The sequence below is a fragment of the Mustela lutreola genome, chromosome 13, assembly GCF_030435805.1.
Source record: "Mustela lutreola isolate mMusLut2 chromosome 13, mMusLut2.pri, whole genome shotgun sequence".
NCBI classification, from domain to species: Eukaryota; Metazoa; Chordata; class Mammalia; order Carnivora; family Mustelidae; genus Mustela; species Mustela lutreola.
The window spans coordinates 54179754-54203504 of NC_081302.1; the positions used below are offsets into that span (position 1 = coordinate 54179754).

The following is a 23751-nucleotide window of genomic DNA, read 5'->3' on the forward strand; positions in this document are numbered from 1 at the left end:
TCTACTTATTCCCACTGATATAATTTAATTTTTAAAAGATTCTGCTCACGAATAATTTGATCATTTTATTCTTTTTTCTACAGGAATAAATATTACCGCACTAAAGAGCCAGTGTGATGCTGCTTCTCAGACTTCTTCTGGTCACCAGGTAGAAACCCATGATTTAAGGATTCTCGTCAGCTCTGGGAGGCAGAAGTCATTGGCTAAACCTTCAACTTCCTTAATAAATATTCTGGGACATAAAGAACTACCTTCTGTGAAAACTTCAGTGACTACATTAATTACTGAGCCGTGGATCCAAAAGAGTTTCTATAGGTCATGTAATGCTTCAGATAAAGGTGGTAATGCACAGAAAACGTTTTTGTCTTCTTCGCCTGCCTACTCTTCTGAATCTGAATGCTCCAGTCCAAGTCCTGTTATTTTCTTGGATGAAGAGGGTTATCAGAAAAGTTTAAAAGCAAAACTTGAGTTACCTAAAATTCCTGTGATGAAAGATGATATAGAGGATTCGGACTCAGAAGTGAGTGAATTTTTTGATAGTTTTGATCAGTTTGATGAACTTGAGCCAACTTTAGAGACGTCCTGTCCTTTTCCAAAAGATCCTGTCCTAGGAAAGACATCACAAAAGAAAGGACACAAACATGAAAAATCTTGCTCTGTAACCACTGCAATGAATCCTCAAAAATTCAAGTTTGATCGTCCAGTCCTCCCGGCTAATGTTAGGAAGCCAACTCCTCGTAAGCCAGAATCCCCTTACAGCAACCTGTGTGATGCTCCAGATTCACCACGCCCAGTGAAGGCATCAGGGGAGGACAGCGGCTTGTTTAGCCCTGTTCGATCCTCTGCCTTTAGTCCTCTTGGAGGCTGTCCTCCTGCTGAGTGTTTTTGCCAAACAGATATCAGTGGAGCTCGGCTTCATGAGAGTCATGATTCTCTTTATTACACCTATGAGGATTATGCCCATAGCATTTCATGTGAGGTGCTCAGCTCTGTTCTTCATACCCAGCACCCTGACATAACCCCAGACACGAAGAGTATTAAAAAAGGAGAAAATAAAACCATAGCTCTGAAGAGCGAAAGCCTTGAGCCAAAAAGTAAATCTAACAATAAATCCTTGATGATTAAAGATAGCATTCAGAAATTTGCATCTGATCTTGTGGAAAAAAGTTTGGGCAGTGCATTTAAAGACTTACAGAAGGGAGTCTCTTCATGTACCAACGCGTTGTGTCATTTAGCCATCAAATTGACGTCCTCCATTTTTCAGGTGGCATTTAATGAACTGAGAAGGCAGTGTGCGTTTTCACTGAGAGAACGTGCCATCAGCGGGCTGGCTAATTTTTTGGTGAGTGAAGCTTTAGCAAGTGCTTTACAGGATTTACAATACGTAAAAAAGCAGATATTCACTAACACGGTTGCTAGGTTTGCTGCAGATCTTGCCGAAGAGCTTGTTTTTGAAGGCATCATGGAAGTGTGTCAGTTTTCCTATCCTCCAACACCCGCATCTCCACAGTGGTGGTCGTCAGACTGTGAGGACAGAGTAGTGAAGTCCTATGCAAAAGACTTATCTGAGTCTGTTATACAGGAAGCATTTATTGAGCTTTCGCAAGTTGATGTGACCTTCACGACCAAGGCAGCAGTTAGTGTTTCTACAGATAACATAAAGTGTGTGAGCACAGAAAATTTAATGCCATCGACACAGACTTCCATGTTTTCCCCTGCTTGGAACAATCAGACCGTAACAGTGACAAGACCCATGCAGGACTATAAAAAGGAGTACACAGTACAGCAGGCCTTGTTTTGTACATCTGGAGTTGTTACTTCCATACCAGTGCCCTTGGCAGGAAGTGCCCTTCTCCCATACCAGATTTCATCTAACATATATCAGGCGAAGTCTCTTCGGTCATCTGATGATAGTAATTTGAATGGCGATTTTACCCAGACACATGTCACCACAAAAAGCAAAGAAGAGGAAGTAGCATGTCTCAGAAATATTTGTTTACCCTCAGACTACAATCCAGGTAACCAGAAAGAATTTAAACCAACTAATGATGATATCGAAATACAGAGCTCTTCAAAATTAACAAGTGATCCTGTGATTATTAGCAACTTTTCCACCTCAGTGGTGCACACGATTGTAAATGAAACATTAGAGTCAATGACATCCTTCAAAGATACAAAAACCATTGATGAACACACAGATTGTGTAACTATAGCAGTAAAGGGAAAACCCCTTCCCTTCCACTCTGATCAAGGAACACTGCAACAGAGCGAAGCTAGCAATGAGGACTTGTTTGCCGATCATTTATCTAAAACTATTATTAAACATTCCATAGATAAAAGCCAATCAACCATCCCAAGTGTAGATAAAAATGCCGGACCCAAAGAAAGCTTGTTTGTTTCCAGAGAAGAGTCACAGTTGACCTTGGAAAAGTTCCCCAAATTTCTTGATGCTCAAGATCACTTAACCCACTGTTCACTTTCAGCAGGAAAGGATTGTGCTCCCAAATGTAAATGTTCTTCGGCTCATGGCTCTTCTGTAGAGACATTCCCACCATGTCCAACAACTGCTGGTCAAAAACCCAATCTGAAGGAAGCTGCTAAAGACAAACCTGTGACAAAGCATAATGTGAATAATACAGCACTTGAGCACTTGTCTTTTGGGCAAGAGCACCCTTTTCCTCATTCACATACTTTCTCGTCCACAGTGCTTCCATGTGTAGATGGTTTGCATGTGGAAGACAAACAGAAAATTAGAGACGGAAATGTAATACCTGATACTCCTCCCTCCACTCCTCTCGTACCATCCCGGGCTGGTTCTGAATGGGATATCAAGAAGTTAACCAAAAAACTCAAGGGGGAATTAGCAAAAGAATTTGCACCTGCTACACCTCCCTCTACACCACACAACTCATCTGTGGGCAGTTTGTCTGAAAATGAACAAAATACCATAGAAAAAGAAGAGTTCATGTTGAAACTCATGCGATCTCTTTCAGAAGAAGTTGAAAGTAGTGAAGATGAAGGGCATCCGGAAGTGGATGTGAAGCCTGAGCACTCAGGGAAGAAAGTTCAGTTTGCAGAATTGTTAGCTACCCACATTGTCTCTCTTGCCACGGAAATGGCGGCTTCCCACCTGGATAATAAAGTCATTCAAGAACCCAGGGTGAAAAGCCCTTGCTTAAATGCACAAAGTCGAAGCAGCGTGTCACCTACCGTTTTCAATCGCTCGGAGGAAAATTTACAAACATTACACAATTTTGCGGGTGATCTGGCAGCGGAAGTCATTACGGAAGCTGAGAAGATAGCAAAAGTTAGAAGTTGTGTGCTTTTCAGGCAAAGAAAGAATAGTTGTTACATTGACGGTGGCCGAGATGATCGATCAGAAGAGAAGCTGGATAGAGAGGCTGTAGCCCACTCAAGAGAAGTGGAACCATTCATTCTTTCGTTACCACCAGGCTCCTGTATGTCCGGTCTGACCTACAAGTATCCCAGCTGTGAAAGCGTGACAGATGAGTATGCAGGTCACATTATCCAAGTGCTGAAACAGGAAGGCGGCAATAGTGAGTTGTTAATGGACCAGTATGCCAACAGACTTGCTTATCGGTCTGTTAAGTCAGGATTGCAAGAAGCCGCTAAGACAGCCAAAATGAAGTGCAGCTCAAGAATGTTCCCCATGCAGAGCTCACAGGTGAAGACCAAGAACGAACTGTTCATATTCTTGAATAAAGAACACCACCGAGAAGCAGATAAAGAACGGCCAAGTAAAAGAAACGGAGGTTACCTTTGTAAAAATCAAACTGGTGAGTGGACGCAGGACACACATAAAAATGAGTGCTCTGAACTGTATAGTTTTTCAGCTTCTCTTGCTCACAGCATAACAAGAGATGTTACAAAAGAGCTGACAGCGTCTGCAGGTGGCTTGCCAAAATCCTTAACAGATTCTTGCCTTTATGAAAAGTCTGGACGTGATGAAGACCCCGAGTCTCACATCGAGCCAGAATTTCTTCAGTCTCTTCAGCCTTCCTCACAAAGTCACAGATTTTACCACAGTACGGGCAGCTTAAGTGGGTCTGGTTATGGAGAGAATGTTGTTCAAGCTATAGAGCAGTATGCCAAGAAGGTAGTGGATGACACTTTAGGGCTCAGTTTAGGATCCACAGTTTTCCATGGGTCTGAGTCCACAAAAGCAGCCGATAGGGTCACTTATGCAGAAAAGTTGTTACCTCTTACAGACCAAGCTTGCAGATACTGTGACCGTAAAGAACTACACGATTGCACTGGAAATTCATCTCTGCACACTTCCAGACAGGATTCACTTGCTCGTAGTAAGCCAGTTTCTAATTCAAAACTTAGCAACATCTGTCAGGAATCTAGAATTTTCCATCTTGATGTCCCACAAATTCATGTTGGTCTCGATAAGAAGACAGTGCTTGCTGAAAAGATCGTTGCGGAAGCTATTGAGAAAGCAGAGAGAGAGCTGAGCAATACCAGCTTGACGGCTGATAGCGGAATTGGACAAGATGGCGTTAGCTTTGCTGAGAGCCTTACCACAGAAATAATGACGTCAGCAATGACGAATGTTGGATGTGCAGTCAGCAGGTGAGTTTCAGATTCCTTCTGAGTTTTTACGATAAAAGTTAAACTCGATCAAATGTGCTTAGGTCCTGTTAAGAAAGGTGCAATTATTTTTAACCCCAGGTTAACAAAAACATTTTCCCTACTACATTTGTGTGGGGTTTCATATCCCATACGTTACTCTCCATCTCTATTGTCTCATTATCCCCCCAACAGCCCTTTGAGGGAAGGCGGTAACCATTTCCTGAACTAGAAGAGGAGGCTTAGGGAGGATAGTCGTATTGCCCCCGTTCGCAGAGCTGGGAAGTAAGTAAAGCTGGACTGAAGAAACACCAGAGAGTTGTAGATGGCAAATGTAGAGTGTTAACCGTGATCATTAACTGCTCTGAGATTAAAATTTTTTTGTTATGGTGTTTTCTTTCCCTTCACAAAGGTAAGTTTTCTTATAAAGAGCATAATTTAACCAAACTGCTGTGAGGAGGAAAGCTTTAAAAATTCTCCAAAGATTTCCATGACTGCTGTCACTTCTCTTGATGCGTTCCAGTCCAAGTTCTTTCCGATGGTCTCCCAATGTCCTGTTCTTCAGTAGCTGTGCCTTGCGCTCGGGGATTCCAACCAACACCTTAGTTTAACTGTTTTTCCCCCCTGGAAAGCATCAGAACCAACTTGTGTTGTTAGTTTGTAGGATTTTGTTAGTTCCACTGGACAGAGAAAGTTCCTAGAGTTGAGGTGGAATTTAACAGAGTCACAGGATTCCTCAGATTTTTTAGTAGCTTTTGTCAAAGCCGTGGCAAGGACTGCCTCTCTTCTTAGCCATCTTAAAATAAGGAGATGGAGTTTGGCCAGGACTCTGGAGGCCAGTTGTTCCATGGTATCCTCTTGTAATGTTTCTGGTGAACCAAAGGAGGTCTCTTTTTGCTCTAATTGTGTAGCCTTCTTTCTCCTAGAGCAGGGGTTGGCAGACTATAACCCACAGGCCAAATCTGGCCTCTGTTGGTTTGTTTTTTATTGTCCATGAGCTAAGAATGGTTTTTACATTTCCTCAGTGGTTGATAAATCAAAAGAATACTATTTTGTGACATGTGAAAATTATATGAAATTCAAATATTAATGTTCATAAATAAAGTTATATTGGAACACAGCTGTGCTCATTCATTGATGTATTGTCTATGGCTGCTTTTATGCTTTAATGGCAGAGGTGAGTAGCTGAAGTAGAGACATGGCCAACAATGCCTGTTTTCTCTTTGCCCCCCCCCCTTTTTTAAAAGATTTTATTTATTTATTTGACAGAGAGTGAGAGAGAGCATGAGAGGGAAGAGACACAGAGGAAGAAGCAGACTCCCCATTAAGCAAGAAGCCCAATGCAGGACTCGATCCTAGGACTCTGGGATCATGACATGAGCCAAAGGCAGCTGCTTAACCAACTGAGCCACCCAGGCACCCCTGTTTGACCCTTTATATAGTAAACATTTGCAGACCTGTATTTTCTTTGTCACAACTCCCTGTCAGTTCTTAATATGATGGTAGACATATAATAAGTGGTAAGTAAATACATGAATGAATAAGTGCTAGTAAACTAGGCCTTTCCATAGCTGAAGCAACCTTCTTCAAGCAGAACTGGCCTCAGGCTATTTTAACTTTTTCTCCCTGTGCCTCCCCTAAGGCCCTGGGAGGAAAAGAGACTCTCCCCTGGATTAGACTCTCTAAGATATCCCTCCCAGGCCTGGCTCATGCCGGTGTTATTGAAGCTCCATATTTTCACTTTTTCTTCTTAATCCCTTGGGTGAGTAAGTAGGCCTCAAGTATTCCTACAAGCTAGTGCTGTTCTGGTCCAACTTTCTACCAAGGCCAGTAGAATATTACTTTGTAGTTCTTTTCCCATTTCTCTTCTTAACAATTGTGTAGGGTTCCGTAAATGCTGATTATGAAGAGCTGGCTCTAGTTCGCGCAGGGTCCTGTTTCCCATTTTCTATTTCTGAAGTTTAAATGGTTTGCCTTTCAGGCTTTAGAGGGATTTGTTCAGATGGATTATTTTTAAGGGTTTCATTTGGCGTCCCCTTTCTTGTAAATGTTTGATTCATGAAAATAACCATAAATATTTTACAAAGCTGTAATGTACAGAAGGGTGGTATGTGGGTGGTATGTGAGTGTCAAATGGGGAATTATATGGGAGTTTATTTTTAGCAGAGCAAACATCTGAACTGTATTCTGAGCCAGAATAACCCAGCAGTCATTAAAACTCTTCTCTGGACCTCATCTAGTGGGTCATTTCAGCCAAAAAACCATTAGATTTCAGCACATTCCAGAAAGTGATAAACATTATTAAAAGAACAAAGTTGAGCTCTGTTACGGCTCAAAACTATAATGTGCCTGTCCAGGATAATTCTGGTTGCTGTATCTTAAATATAAAATGAGGATAGCCCCAGAGAGGGGTAGGGCAGTTCAGGACTTATTCTGGGCACTGGGGATACAGAAATAAGTAAAATAATAAAAAATATATGTTCTCTGGAGCTTATGGTAGAATAAGACAAGTAAAATAGCCGTGTGTGCCACCACTCAGAGCTAAGTGCTTTGGAGGAAAACTGAAGCAAATATGGGAGGTGTGGGGGGAGGGTGGGGGTAGGGGGAGCAGGTGGGGATGGTTTACAGTTTTGAATAGGTAGAGGGGGAAGCAACACTGACAAAATAATGTTTGAGCGAAAGCCAAAGATGAATAAGTCACATGGGAATTGGGGCGGAGAGTTCCAGGCAAAGGGGTAGGATCCTGTGTGTTGGGGAAGGCGCACAGTGGCAGGCGTGGCTGCAATGAGTAGACTGGGGAGAGTAATAGGTGGGACACGATGGAGACGAGGAGAAGGTATCATATCAGCAGATTATGTTAAAAGGATTTGAACCCTCACTCTGATTGGTGTGAGCCGCTAGAAGATTTTGATCACAAGGCTAACATTTTTACTCTTCATCTTTGAAAGTATTTTAAACTGCAATGTCGAGAATTAAATACAGAGGGACAGTTATAGTAATTGAATAGTGACTGTCCTTTCTTGTGAAGATGGAATAAAAATATAAATGTCTCTTTTTCATTGAGAAAAAAATAAGGGTTATGATCCTATGCTCAAAATCTTAAAGAGGTTTTGGCTAGTTTGACTCTAGGCCTGATTGACAGTACTAGAATTCTTTGAACTACTGATTTTGTTCTTAAAGCCAGAAGGAGCTTCCTCTCAGTACAGATTAAAGTACTGTCTTACAAAGTAGGTGATAAACAGCAATTTGTGCTCTTCTGTAGTGGTCCCAGTTGAAACTATGAATTGCTTTAAAGAGAATTTAGAAAATAGAGCATTTGGGATGGATCTGTAATTGATACAGCTCAGTTGACTTGGAAAGTAGTGTACTTTCCTTCAAAGTCTCATTATTAGCAGACACGAAGGGTTGGATGGGCCACGGGTGTGGCTGTGAATGTCAATTCTTGTTTTTGTAATCTTTATCATCAAAGTGATAGTCTTAGAATTCAGAATCTGATGACTTTGGATTGATTTTTTTTTTCCTTTTTGCCCTCCCTCCCTCTCTTCCTTCTTTTTTTTTTTTTTTCCTTCTCTTCAGTCCAAAAGAAATAGAGTTTCAGTCAACTGAGTCTTTTGGCAGCCAGCAGATGAATCTCAGTATTGGTGAAGATAGCACTGGCAGCTGGTCCAATTTAAGTTTCGAAGATGAGCATCAGGATGAAAGTAGCAGTTTTCATCACCTAAGTGAAAGGTAACTAAAATTGTGCATGTGATTGCATAGTTCAGGTCCTCAGACCTCAGAAGTAAATTTAGACTGGGTGTTTAAAAATCATGAATCTGAAAATCTTTCATTATTTGTGGAATGTATTTTATTCTCCATAATGTGGTTCTAATGGTTTTTCACATTTATCAGGTACAATGATTAACCAAGCTAAGCTTCTTCAGGTGTGCCAGTAGTTGATATGAAAAATATTGCATACATTTGATTTTTTACCCTTAGGATTTTCCTGGACTTTTGTATTTCTCACTTTTTAAAGAGGGTACCTCTTTTCTTTAGAGGGTGAGAAAAAAGACAGTGATCTTTAAAAGGTATCTAAATGATCGTGTAATTTTTTTGTTATTAGTGAAAGTAATATCTTTTTTGGGAAGGATTTCTCACTTACCCTGCTATTCAGGAACAAAATGACCTGGAGCATTCATATTTGAATGACTGAAAATATATAAATTCCTTATAAAGATACGGTTTGGTACAGCAGAAGGCACTTACCTCATCTATAACTTGTCTTAGTTTATTTTGTTTATAATACCAGCCTCCGCATATTTTATTCTGATATATTTGTCTCATATTCTTAACTCTCTAAAGGCATTCCTGACTAAATTATAAAATGCCATAAATTTTTATCCACATTAATTGATAATTGGAAATAATAAATGCCATCCAGGGCTGAGTCTAGGGAGAGGAAAGGCTTCTTAGTTTCAGGCTCTGGAAAGGACCCTGTGAGGCTTCAGTAGAACAGAACCCTTGGAAATGACTTACCAAGAGGAGGATGTAAGAAAATGGGTTTTCACCTGTTAGAGCACATCATCTCAGAGCATTTTGTCTGATGTTTAGATTAACTAGTAGTATTAATGTTTTATAAAACATCTATTTTGTCATAGTTTCTTAAAATGCTATATGTAAACCATCAATACATCTTAAAATCTGGGTCCAAAGACCGTCTTTAAAACTGGTAGTGGGAAGTAGGGGTGATATCACAAACATCTTTTGGCCCTTTCCATAGAATGTTAACACTTAAATTCTTCTCTCGTCTTGGAGAAACACAGGTTTCTAGAATTTCAGTAAGGGTTGACATTGCTGTTTAGGAAATCCTGGTGTTAAAATGGGTGAACCAGGGTTCATGGTGGGTGGCATTAAGGGGCCTGTAGCCAGTTGAACAGCTCTGTGGAAAATGTTGTTTGATTGGATGACTGTGTCCTTGGTTCTGTCCTCTTTAGCATTTTATTAGTAACAGAGAAGAAGTAATCCCCCTGCCCCGCCCACCCCATCTGCGGTTTTGCTTTCTGTGGTTTCAGTTACCCATGGTCAGTCGAGGTCCAGAAGCAGATGACCCTCCTTCTGACGTGTTGTCAGAAGGGCACTTGTTGCCCAGCACTATGTCACTGGGCCTGTGTCATTCCCCTCACTTCATCTCATCATATAGGCATTTTATCATCTCACATCATCACAAGGATGGTAAGTACATACAAGAAGATACTTTAAGAGAGACCGACCACATTCACATAACTTGTATTACAGTATAATGTTATAATTGCTCTTTTATTATTAGTTTTTATTGTTAACCTCTTACTAGTGCCTAATTTATAAATTAAACTTCATCATAGGTATGTATGTAAAGAGAAAAACATAGTATATGTAGGTTTCGGTACTATCCATGGTTTCCAGGCATCCACTGTGGGCCTTGGAATGCATCCTCTGCAGATAAGTAGGGGCTTCTGTGCTCTTTATTGTGAATGACTTAAAACAGAGATGAAAAGATCATCTCATTAACAGAACTAAGTTTCAAAAAGACCAAATCAGGCGGAGACTAAAAGAATTATGTTTAACATGTTTAACATGGATAAATGCATTTGGTTCAGAAAATTAACTGAATTCAGGTTGGGGAATAACTTGGCTTCACAGCATTTTGTCAGAAAAACACCTGTACTAATTGAACACAGTAATTAATAAGAATGATTATGCTATGTGGTTATGGAGGTTCAAGCACAAAGAAAAAGAGTAGGACTTATCCAAGGTTGGTGGTATGCTTGTTGAACATACAGTTTCTAGAGGGATTAAGATTAAGAGAGATTAAGATTCAGTAGGTCACTGGAGGTCCCAAGAATCTCAGATGATTTTAATGCAGGTGCTTCAGCAACCACACGTAAGATACATGGCTGCACATGTTTTGTCTTTTGATGACATCTGCTGTAGGAACTGTAATTTTCTGGTACAGAGATCAGATAAGAGATAAAGGACTTCAGTGGTTTGGACACTTCATGTGTTTTTAACTCCCAAGTGAGAAGTTTAGTAGGGGGCAGCAGTTAAAAAAGAAATAATAATTTCAGAGTTTCACAGGTGTTTATGAAGAGTGTATAGTTATTTGATCTGAAAGAGACTTGGTCTGTGTATGCGTATCTCAAGTATTTCAAGCCGTCTGTGAATTTTTTAGAAGTTATGTAGTAGATTAGGTAAGAGATGAGACCAGGTTTACAGAATTTTTGAGATAATATTTACGAGATATGTCAAAATCGATAGTAGTCTTCATGTGACTGAAAACCATGATAAAGAGTCTTACTTAGCCTTTGGGATGCCTGGGTGGCTCAGTGGGTTAAGCCTCTGCCTTCGGCTCAGGTCATGATCTCAGGGTCCTGGGATTGAGCCCTACATCAGGCTCTCTGCTCAGCAGGGAGCTTACTTCCCCCTCTCTCCCTGCCTGCCTCTCTGCCTACTTATATAAAATCTAAAAAAAAAAAAAAAAAAGAGTCCTAGCCTTTGACCCCCACTGGCTTGAGGTACACCTGCTCTAGACCTAGGAAATAGAAAAAGGTGGAAAATACATAGATAGGAAATAGGAAAAGATTTAAAAGAAAATGATGGAAGCAAGGCAGTGTTCAAGAATGAAATAGGAAAAAAAAAAAAGAATAAAATAGGAACACTGGTAAGTGAAGAAATTAAGTTATTTTATGTCTGGTTAATGGAGGATGAGGAGGATGATTGTACTTCCCAGTTTGCCTGGAACAGTCCGGATTTGCTTCTGCTGCTCTGGTGTAATTAATGGTGACTTTTTTCATTTCCGAAAGTGTCCTGGCTAAATGAGGAATTATATGGGCACCCTAGTTAGTGGTGACGTTTTATAAATAACTGACTTGAAATCTGACCCATTTTGAGGGACAAAAGGAAGTGGGGGGGGATGAGGTTAAGGGAGGGAGTTTGAATCTTTTGTCTTCACGTTTTTTAGGCGTTATTTCTTTGCATTTTCACCTAAACTTGATAGATTTTGATGATTAATTAAAAGGAATCATTATTGTTGTCAGCGTATGGGTTAGAATTTTAATTTTGTAATATTTTTCTCTGCTTAGAAAATTATTTTATTAATAAGGGTTCTGTTAATAAAGATAAATGCAATGTTTGAGAGCCTCGGTTTTTCCTTTCTGTTTGGCTCACAGCTGTCTGACCATTCTGTATTTCTATGTTTTCCCATCTTTGATCCATCTGATAGCAGGCTATATAGGCAAAACTCTGGCTGTTTTCATGGTTTTATAATAGAGCTATATTTGTTGGAATGTAGGTTGAAAAGTCACTCCTCAGTTTTAATTTTTCTAACCAAGTGTAGTTTGTGACAGCTTGCTAGTGCCAGAGGAAATACAGATATGTAAATTATTGAAATTGCTTGGAAACTCCAGAACTTTTAAAATAATCATCCTTTTTTTGTAACCCTGTCAACATTTACTGATGCACAGAAGATGATTTTGTGTTAATTCAGTTTTTAGAACCAGAATTTTGGTTTATGTACATATTAATTTTTATAATTGCCTAGCCTAATGTGGGGGAAATATAAGCTGCTTATCACTGCAAACTAATGTGCCTACTAATTATTTTAATGACTAGAATTTTAAATTGCATGTTTAGGTTATAGTCTGAAAATTTAAGTTTAGTTTTGTTTCCGAACATAGTCGCTTTTTGTTTCTTCCTGCTTTGCCGCAGTTTTAGAATATAGTTGCTTTCTTCTTTTGATTCGGTACTTTAAGAAGGTATCTGTGTGGCATTAGTGACTGGCCCACCAGACAGATATGTTAAGCCTTGGTTACTCAATATTCTGAAGAAAATATATGTTATTTGCCGCCTACTAATGTATGAAATGAAAGTAATTGACATAATAAGAGTATTTTGAAATCATAAAACATCTTTTCTCCAAGTAGTTAGAAAAGGTCTATTTGGGACTATGTTTTGCTGCCTGTCATTTCATTCCCACTCCCAAACCCATCAGTGTTTGCGTTGTCTAAAGAGCTGAGAGAAATGTTAACCTGTGGTCTTTTTAAAAATTTTACCCAAACTGAAGAATATTGCCTTTTTACAAATGATATCCCAAGATTTGCCATAGATGTTAATCATTGAAACTTCTTACTTCACGCATTCATTTACTGTCCTAAAAGTCATTCTGTTGTGTTCATATGTAAAATAAATATAAATTGAGAATAGTTTTCCTGATCTATGGAGGTCAAGTAAGCAAACTCCTAAATGTCCGAAGCCGCCAGTAGCAGTGACGGTCTCTCTACCTCTGCGGATGCCCCACTCTGCTGGGCAGCTTCCCAGCCTCCCACTTATCACCAACAGAAGCTGTTCCAAGGATAAACCGAGGACTTCTTTACTATTCATTTTCTGGTTCAGCTCTGTTCTTTTCTTCTTCTGGCAGTAATGGTAACAGCAGTAGCTGGAGCAGTCTTGGTTTAGAAGGAGATTTGTATGAGGACAATTTATCCTTTCCAACATCAGACAGGTTGGTCCAGTCCAGAAACTTAAAAACTGATGAGTCTTTCACACTAATGCATGATGTCATATTCTTAAAAGAACGTGGGTTACAGTGCCAATATGTATCAATCTGCTTTTCTCCTATGTTTGGACATGATTCTGCTCGATAATTTACATCTAATCAAAAACTTCAATTATGCTGAGACAAGACTGACCTCTAATTGCAAAATATGTTCCATCTATGCATGTATTGCTCTGCTTGCTATTTTTCATCCTACCAATTATTATCTCATTAAAAAGAGCTTGCTTCCTACAGGATTTCTGGTTTTTGTTGTTGTTTTTATATGTAATTTTATTTCATATATAAGGAGAGTAGGAAAAATGTATTTTTACTGCATTAAAAATATGTGCATGGCATCAGTAGAGGAATTAATAAATAATTATTTATGGCATTCTATGATAATTCACATGCTGTGTTATCCAAAATTAAACTAGTAGAATATTTTAGCTTTAAATTATTTGAAAATAAATTTTATCATGAAATTACTTGGCGTTCTCTATCACGGTAAGGTAGAACTTCTTGGTTATTGATGACCTGTCTAGGCATCATTTACAATTCAGATTTTAACATGAAATGGTGTGAGAAGCAAAGCTTCCTTTTTTTTTATTGTCATCTCTTCCCTTTTTAAATATCATATATCATATTGTAACATTCATTCTTCTCCACATTTTAAGAATTGGTTTTAATACCATTATTAATTAAAGCTTTTCTTTTTTTAACTGCTTCTGCTCTTTATTCGAAAAGTGATGGGCCAGATGATAAAGACGAAGATCATGAGGATGATGGAGAAGGTAATTGACAGTTTGTTTTTCAAAGTGTTTGAATGTTTTTTTGTTCAGTTTCCTAGAAGGGTCTTCCCCTTGTGCGTTTTCATCACTGAGGCTCCAGGTTATTACAATCAGGGTATTCACATTACAAATCAGGAAATTGTTGAACTAGTAAATCCAGCGGCAAGTCCTTTGTTGAACTATTTGTACCATTTGATTGCTAAACTAATGAAGTGCCCATTGGTATAAAGACTGAATCATTCAGTGATTTGAGAGGGAAATTTATGATAATCTCTCTATAATTATCTTTTTCTAAACATAAAACCCTTACATTTTAAGATATAATTTATTATAATTATGGCGTGTGTTCTAGTTTTTTCTTCCAAACTTATAACCTCTCAAATTAGTGTTTAATGTTGATCTTATATAAATTAGTAAGTAAAAAAATTAAAAGATACTTAAAAATTGGTTCTTCCCTCTCTCATTTCTGTTCCTAAACTCATAAATATACATATTTGAAGAAAATATTTAATTCTTCTTTTGAAGAACATAATTCCAAATATATAAATACTAGATGCCTTTGGTCAGAGTGTTCTGGACCATGCTTTGTAATCCTTAATTCAAATATTAGAAGGTCTGCATGAATGTAGAAATTTTCCCTATTGAAGCTGAATTTTCATTGTATTTAGATGGCTTATTTTTTATTATGTAAATACCAATAATATACTTCTATAGAGTGGCATCTAAAAATATTCATACTGTTTGAGATTTTGTTTTTGAGCTAGTGCTTTTTTTTCCCCCATCATTTCTTTGAAGTGGACAAACAGAAAATTGCCCAAATGAATTTCTCAAAATGTACTTTATAACACCTGAGTGACCGATGAGTTTTATCGCCAATTATACCTTTCTTATTTAGGGAAATCATATACTGGTTTCTGAGTTAAAATCCTCAGACTTAAGGTGATAATTTTTTAGTTCCAATATTTCTGCTAAGTAGACTTTCTTTTTTTTTTTTTTTAAGTAAACATTCTTCATATAGGACTTCTAGAAGTAGATTTTTGTCATCAGATATGAAGTAGGGGTGGGGCAATATTCTTAGAGTGACAGATAAGCTAGGTAATATTTGTTTTCTTTTTGTCGACTAAAAGAGTGTTGACTTTGTCTAGGAAAGTTGTGTCCCTTTTCCAAATAATACCTGTGAGCAAAGTTGTTCCAAAGACTGTACATGGTGTAAATGCATGTGGTGAGTATTTTCTCCAATGAACTAGTCATTACTTAACTGACTTTACTGAGGGACAATTAAGAGAAAAGAAAATAAAAGTTTATATAAATATGAATTGATTTAAAAATTTTTTTTGGCACTAGCAGACTCTTTAGGATTTCTTTTGTGAGTAGATAGAAATCAGATGAACTGTATGAAGATACATGTCACTTCCCCACTTTCGAGATCATAGTCATCTCTTGTTATATAGAAAATTGGCCAGCTTTGAAATTTGTTAAATTAGGAATTGGTAAAGTAGGAGAGATTGATAAGAGGTTTATGGAAAGATTCAGAGATATGGAAATCCTAAGACAATAAACCTCATTTCATTGTATTTTCAGTTGCAGGAGGTCAGCCACTTGCCTTTTCCCTGGTGTTGAGTGACCTCTCCTAGGCCAGGCAGCCAGGAGTCCCCTGAACTGAGAAACCCAGTAATTCAGAGAAGTCTCGGGTGACTTGGCTTCCAACCCTGTGACCGCTGCAGGATTTACAAGATGGCCCAGAGACCATGTTTGGTTTCATAGTGCACCAGACCCATTTTTGATTGAGAGTCAGTGGGGGGTGAGGGGGGAGAAGGCAGTACATTTATCTGAAGAGAATGACGTGGATCTGCTTTCTAAGCGAAAAAATTAGGGACCAACACAGATCCTAAAAATGATTAGTAGTGGTCTAGAATGCCCTGCAAGTTGTAAAAAAAGAATCAGAGACATTGGCCAACAAATTTCCATGACTGGTACAAATTGGCATGATGTCTGCCAGCAGGCCGGCTGCTCACCTCTTGTGTGTCAGAGCTCTTCCTTGTTTCAGCTCTGCCTTTTGCTCAGCCATTATTAAGCAGGAATGTTAAACACATGATATCGGTCCACATCATTAGTTTTATAGTCAACAGGGATTCATCCTTCTTTATGTTGAGAACAGAATGTTCATAAAAAAAAGAAATGAAACTCGAGAGCAGTATCTTATTTATAAAGCGGTATACCAGAAAATTCCCCGGTCTGGCTTTTGGGTGGTGGGTAGCTGCATGTGACATTTTTACCCCTCTCTTGCCTCAAGAATGAAGTGATTAAGAGCGTGGAGCCAGACCATGTGTTCATTACCTGGCTCAGCCATTTCCCCATTGTTAGACTCTGGATCTCTCTCTGCCTCATGTCCCTCACCTGTGACACGGAGATGATGGTAGTTCTGGCTTCACAGGATGGGTGTGAGGGTTCTAGGAGTTTGTATATAGGAAGAGCTTAGAACAATACTTACAATGTTTGTGGAATCTGTTACTTCTCTTAGTTCAAGAAGCTTCAAGTCCATTTAATGTATTTATTTATTTGAGATTTTTATATGAGATTTATATTTGGATTGTAATCATAGCCTTACAGTTTTGTTTTCTCTTTCTTTACCTGTGGACTGTATTTGACACAAATTATGCATTTATAGTACTTGATATTCAGTGCCTCAAAATACAGTTTTGTATTTGTGCTCTTGTTAGATGATCAATGTTATTCCTGTGTTGTAGAGTTATGGTGCCCTTTCAAATAAATGTTTCAGTTGATATTAAGGTGTGGATAAGAAAAGACAGATTTTTTTCCCCCCAGCTTTGATTGGAATCTTAAGAAATGGAAAATATTTCTCTATCCTTGGAAACCAGAGTATTGAGAGTTCAGTTGATGAGTTTCACTGTATATTGTTTAAATGTAAATATTAGGTTTGGGGCAAGACAGAAAGATCCTGCTCATTACAAATACCGACATGGAGCCGTGTGCAGTAGACCCCCAGCTGAGGGTTATTCTTCAGTGGCTCGTTGCTTCTGAGGCCGAAGTGGCAGAACTTTACCTTCATGACTCTGCAAAGAAGGAATTCATACAAGTAAGTACCTGCCTTATGGGGTGGTTGTAAGGACATGTTTAACCATATATGATGTTCTGTGTCACATGGTTGATCTAGTAAGATGCGCCTTGATAGCAGAGTGGGTAAGTGCTTATGCGGTAAAGTCTCATAGTGGGTCCGGACGTCAGCTCCGCCACTCTAGTAGTCTAAGCTTGGGTGGGCTCGCTAGTCAGTTTCCTCATCTGCACTGTGAAAATGAATAGAGCAGTTTAAAGGTTTGTGAGGAGTAAACATAATACTGTAAAAAAAAAAAAAGCTTGATCTAGTGCCTGGCACATTCCAAGTACTCAGAGTTAGATGCGATGACTAGGCACGTGTGCCTATGAAAGGATTAAGTTAATCTTTTTAAAACTTGATTCATAATTATGCCTGGTAATTAGTATGCCTCTTACTTTGTTATTTGTTAATCCAGTCTTATCAATGGGAGAAACTAGCATACTCAAAAGCCAGTGAGGCTTTGAGCATCTTATAAGGGACCATGGACTACTTTGAATATTTTGTAGGATTCTAACAATAGAACATTCAGATTCAATGCACTAATAGGGTGTTTTTATTGAGAACTTAACTGTGTGCCAAGCACCTTATATTGGTCAAGGTTTGTATTTTATAGGGGCGCCTGGGTGGCTCAATTGGTTAAGCAACTGCTTTCAGCTTAGGTCATGATCCTGGAGTTCCGGGGTCGAGTCCCACATGGGGCTCCCTGCTCAGCAGGGAGTGTGCTTCTCTCTCCGACCCTCACTACTCTCACACTCTTTCTCTCTCAAATAAATAAATAAAGTCTTAAAAAAAAAAAAAAGATTTGCATTTTATAGTCTTAAGGTTTTTGTCCCAGAATCTTCCTTATCAGAATTTTGATTAATTTTATTATAAGACATAAAATAGTTCAATGAATAACCAGTATAAATTTATCTATAACAGAAAAGGAATAGTCCAGTTTCTTGATTCCTGGTTCAGAGTTTCAAAGATACTGTTGAAAGAAGTATGTGAAAAAGATATTCAGTAAAAATAACTTCTTTTTTGGAATTTGTTGTTTGTATTTCCTTGGACTTTTTGGATTTTTCTGGCTTATGTTTCTGTTTGGGGGCAAAAGGAGAAAATAAGAGAAAGTGATCCTCAAGAAATGAGCTGTCAAAGAGAAGGAGGTGGTAGGAAAGGTGTTAGCACTCACTGGAGGGAGGCTGACATTTTCGTCATTTAGTCTTGAATAAACTGAGGGCTAAGGAAGAGCTCAGAGGTGAACATGAGCATAATGGTGCTTGGTGCCACCACTGGAGATCCACATCCCCAAGTAAAGCAGGAAAACATTTTGGAAATTCCTCAACCAGTTAAACCTAGCATTATCATGTAAGCTAGCAATTCCACTCCTAGGTATATACCCAAGAGCAGTGAAAACGTTATGTCCACAGCAACATTCCTCATAGTAGGCCAGAAGTAGAAACATCCTAGATTGGATAAATAGAATGTGGTTTTATCTTTGCAGTGGAGTACTATTAGTCACTGAAAAGGAAGGAAGTGCATACGTGCTACACCGTGGAGGAATCTTGAAGTCACATTAGGAGAAAGAAATGTCACCAGAGACCATACGTTTTATGTTGACATTTATATGAAATGGCCCAAATGGGCAAACCTCTAGAGACTGTAGTAGATTAGTAATTGCCTAGAGTTGAGGGGTTTGGGAAAATGGGGAGTGTTTACTAACAGGTAGAGCTTTCCTTTTGGCGTGGCAAATATGCTCTAACAGTGATGATAGTGATGGTTGCATTTAGGTCAGTGACTATTACTAAAAACCATTGACTAAGGACACTTCAAATGGATGAATCGTATGGTCTGTGAGTTGTATCTCTTTAAGGCTGTATTTAACAAGACTAAGCATATTTATATTACAAAATTAAAGTAGTTTTTATAGAACTAAATAGAAAAAAAATGAAGAATGTTCTGATTCTGGTGACAATGGAGCTTATTTAAACCGTTGTTTATTTACTTTTTTTTTAAATTGAGTTGTTACTGAAATAATAACATTATATTAGTTTCATGTATACAACATGATTTGATAATTGGATATATTGTGAAATGATCACCACAATATTTATTTACTCTTTTGGTGAGTTTTTGTTGAAACATCAACATTTCTTAACTTAGCTGTATTTCCAATTGAGGTCAGAGTGTGTATTTCAGAAAAAAGCCACATTGCATATAGTGGAAGGAAAAATCCACATCCTTCTGTCAAGATGGACATTATCTTTATTATTTGATGTTCCTAATTGAGGGTGTGACAGATGGATTTAGGTCAAGAATTTTGTGCAGAAATGGAGGCTCTACTCCCACACAGACTCTCAGGTGGGGGAGGTTTGTGCAGTTCTGTTTTCAACAATTCCAAGGGTCATTCTCTGGAGGAGCTGTATTTATTAGGGGCAGGAAGGAAAAATGCTTAATTTGCTCAGAGGGATGGTAATTTAGGGGAGAAGACCTTGTTATACAATTGGGAAAGAATATTTTACTGCAGACAACGAGAGAATTACAGTTCTCTCATATTAAAAATAAGCATGGAACTTTGTTGTCAGGAGATTGTTTTTGGTTAACGTGGGACATGCCTTTCCTTCTCCCCAGCTCTCCCGACGATTACAAGAGAAGGGATGGAAGGTGGGGGACGTCCTGCAGGCCGTGTTGCGGTACTACGAAGTGCGGGAGAAGCCTGGCGCCCAGGAGAGCTGCCAGTCCCTGTTTGACTGGCTCTTGGAAAACGCGTAGTACAGCCCTGCAGCTGGTACAGTCTACCTTCTGGGGAGAGGAAGAAGCAGTGACAGATGCAGAGGGTAAACTTTGAATATGAACACTGATAGTGAACTGGGAGGGAAATAGAGCTTTTTCTGCACACTCAGCCATCCCACGTTGTATATAGTTCATACTTTTGTAATCTTTGTCAGATATTACCTTCATCACTATTCTCTACACCTGTGTAGTGTGTTAAGACCCTAAGAACATTGATTTGAATGAAGGAAGGTGTGACCCTGAGGTTTTCAGGAACATTGACTGACAGCATTCTTTTTTGTATCCAAATCGTGCTGCTACAGCCCACACTGAGGTGGCTGAGGGGAGGCTCCAAGGCCAGACTTCTCATTCTGCTCCTTTGCAAAACATGCTATTCTGTTGAGAACTAACCTGACAAAAGAGCTTTGAGGTCAATGGGTCCCCCCCCGCCATAAAATTTCTCTCTTATATTTAGAAGTCAATTTTATTTTCATAGCTCAGCTATCAGTAGCTTTTTGAATCCCCCAAAATATTTAATTTCCTAGAAACATACTAGTATTTTAGGTTTGTATAAATACCATCAATGATAGTTTCCCCAGCCTTTCAGCAAATGACATTATTTGCTAATGTTACCAATCCATCTGGCATGAAATTTGTGTGTGTGTATGTGTGTGTAAGGGAGTACTTTAACCTTGCCTAGTGGGTTTTTGTGCCCTTTTTTATTTTACTGTTTTCTTGGTTAGAAACCCACTGTTGACGTCTAAAAGGTGCTTTAAAATAAAATGTCTATAAAGATTGTGCAGTAAGAATTTTTATTTCTTTTTTTGACTATTTTGGGTCCCTAATTTATCCTATAAATGAAAAAAAGAAAAGGTGCAAAACTTTAAATTTTAAAAATTAATATTAATACGGAAATACATTTAAAGAAGCCCAGTAATGATTTTCATCGTCAGATTTTTGAAGGAAAAAAAACACACACACAAAACTCTCTGCTTAACAAGGATAAGTTTTTTCTAGAAAACCGGGATTCCCGGCTCTCCTTTTCCCCCCAATAAAATGGTATCTGCTCTATTTTGTAAAGTCGCCTGACATGAGTTTTTTGGGCTCCATGTTTTCTACTGCTTTGTCTTTAGAAACCACAAGTTGACTTGAATAGAGGACCAGACTCTGTCTTGGTTTTTCATGTGAGGGTATGTCCGTGTAAATTTTTGGTTCTCCATTAGCATAAATCTAGAGTAAAGTCACTTTTTGTTGGGGACTTTGGTTTTGCTCCATTACATTTTCTTTTTTCCTGAGCACTGACTGTTCTGGAAGCTGCACAAAGTGTAGAATACCTAGCATCCAGCTAGGGGCAAGGAATAAGCTCTTACATTAATTTGAATTAATCATTATGGTAGAGAAATGTATTTTATAAAGAGAGAGTAAAATTTGCCTTTTAGGAAAAATGCCAAAAGTACATAAATAGTTTAAGGTTTTAGCATAAACTTTGGTTTTTCTCAATTTAAAATAAAGAAATAGAGCAAGCCTTAAACATAAATTTTCCCAAAGTTTCTTCAAGTATTTTTTAAGGTGGAAAAATGCAGGAGATCAATAGATATATTGATATATAATTCACTAAATATAGCCAGAATGGTTTCTGTCTTTAGCTTCTCAGAACTTGAGATGCAGCAGCACTGGACTGGGTTTGTACACGCTAGGAACTGGGTTTTTGATTAGAACATGGATTATTAAGTTTAGATTAAATTTTCACAAGTATATAACTATCAAGTTGTGTTTAGTAACTTCGATACATGTATGGATTTGATTAACAACAAATTGAGTTCTGAATTTCTTTTAAACTAAAGTGAAAATATATTCATTTTGTAAAACTTTCTGTGCTTGAAAATGTTTTGTTTCTATCTCTTATGGTAATAATCATTTTGAAGTAAGATTTTCCTCCTATCCTTGTTTTCTCTGCATTTACCTGGAGCTGTGCGGGACTCAGAGTTCCTTTATGTAGCCACAATGTAATGACAGACCAGTATTTAGGTGTTAGCATGTGTGTGAGAATTCTAATGGAACTCTACCCTTGTATCAGTTTAGGGGCGTAGAGGAAAATATTAAGTATTGGCACATGTGAAAAGAAGCGGGAGTAAAGCTCCTTATATGGAGAGAAGTATCTTAATCAAGGACAGTTTAAACATACTTTCTTCAGAGGCACTTTGTGATTATTCCAAAGACATCTTATGTCTGTTTGGTTGCTTGGTTTGTTGAGAGGACCACCCTCCCCCACCCCCGTCTCATTTTATTACAAATCTCCTTGACATATTTATATTATAACATTGTAATCTTGCCGTTCTGTGCATTTTGGCCCTTATGAAATTACCATATTGTGATGTGTTATGCATTGAGTTGAATTCTCTGTTTACCAATTTCAGAACCTTTGAAGTATTTGGGAAAGAAAGTGAATGAGGCCTCTGATAAGGGTTTTTTTTTTTTTTTTTTTTAGAACATTATTTTCGACTGAAATGTAGCAATTCTTTCATATTCTTCTTTTCCCAAGCCAAGTTTAAATACATTTATATTTTGGAGATTATTAATGTTGATTTTGAAAGTATTTCCTGATTTATACAAAATGAATGATTCATTTATAAATCACAGATGAAAATTAAAATCTCTATTGGGATGGTTGATAGAATTTAATGGAGTAATAAAACCTTTAAGAGTATTCACTCAGTGAATACGTGTGATAACATCTTTATACTTTGAAAAATGTTCCACTTACCCTTTCAGATATTTGATGTGAGTTAATTCAATTCATAATACTTCCATTTTGCTTAAATAAGGGTTTTGTGTTGCTGGTAGGAGACTTTAATTACCTATTAAATGTACCATGTATAAAGTGAAAGATCATTTATCCACATGGCTTTGACATCAGTGCACATTTCCTAAATGCAAATCTTAACCCTGACTCATCATTGGAGTCCAGACTCAAGATGTCTTCTTAGTTAATTATTTAGCTAATAATATTCTTTCATGGTTAACTATCAATTTCCCATCAGTATGTTGCTTTAAATTCTGTATTTCTCAAAAGAAACTTTCCACAGTTTAAAAAATATACGCATCCCCACTCAGGGTATAGGAAAAATACATTTCCATTTAAAACCCTGCCCATCTGTCACCAGCATAAGACAGTTAGAGCTTCAGTGGGAATTCTGTGATTATACTAAAGTGGAATGCATTTTTTTCCCATTTTTAGCAAAAGACCCGACTTGCATTTACTCACTTACTGTATCTCTGCTCTGAAGATGCAGGTGCAGTGTTGGTCACTCTTGTCACTTTATTTATTTATTATTATTATTATTTTTTTTTACCATCCATGTACATTCCTTTCACATGGTAGAACTATAGCTCTAGAAGTTCATTGTTTTGTTTTTGTTGTAATGTCTGAATACTATTTAATACCAGGTTTTAATATTACTGGATTTGCTAACTTTGGTTACTTGTGCAGTGTTTAAAGTAATTTCACATTCTTGTTTAATATATATATATATATATATATATATATATATAGCCAAAGCAGCTTTGAGTAATTGCAGCTGTTTATTTGTGCAGAATTACTACATTATGATATTGTATAACAGTAACTTTTTTTGGCTTTTCTGTCCTTTGATATGTTCATTTACCAAAATACAAACTCCAGGATGCACTATACTTTTGTTTTTGCAGTGGCTCAAAATAAACATTTCAGAAATTACCTTTGTAATCATTTGCAATTAATTGTTCTTTTATCTTTTATGAGTTGTTTGTCTGTGATCTTTCCTCTCCCAAACTAAGAATTCTCCAATAAACGTAAGAGATGCCTGGCCTCGGTTTCCTTCTCTAGTATCTTTTAACTACTTTGTCCTGAACTAAACAAAGGCATAGAAATGGAACTGATGATCTCTGTGCTTCTCAAGTGGTTTCCGTGAACTAGG

The 23751-nt window shown here is 37.9% G+C and overlaps 1 protein-coding gene across 5 annotated transcripts in view; it reads left to right on the forward strand.

Moving 5' to 3' along the window:
• AKAP11 (A-kinase anchoring protein 11) overlaps positions 1 to 23641 on the forward strand; it is a 49377-nt gene extending 25736 nt beyond the window's left edge. For 3 of the 5 annotated variants that reach the window (XM_059143819.1, XM_059143817.1, XM_059143818.1), the window contains 6 exons: positions 84 to 4596; positions 8170 to 8322; positions 13025 to 13108; positions 13886 to 13932; positions 16866 to 17026; positions 19655 to 23641. In XM_059143819.1, coding sequence (XP_058999802.1) covers positions 84 to 4596; positions 8170 to 8322; positions 13025 to 13108; positions 13886 to 13932; positions 16866 to 17026; positions 19655 to 19795 — 5099 coding nt within the window. In that variant the 3' untranslated portion in view covers positions 19796 to 23641. The other 2 variants (XM_059143821.1, XM_059143822.1) reach the window with 2 other exon arrangements.
• Positions 23642 to 23751: the final 110 nt, after the last annotated feature.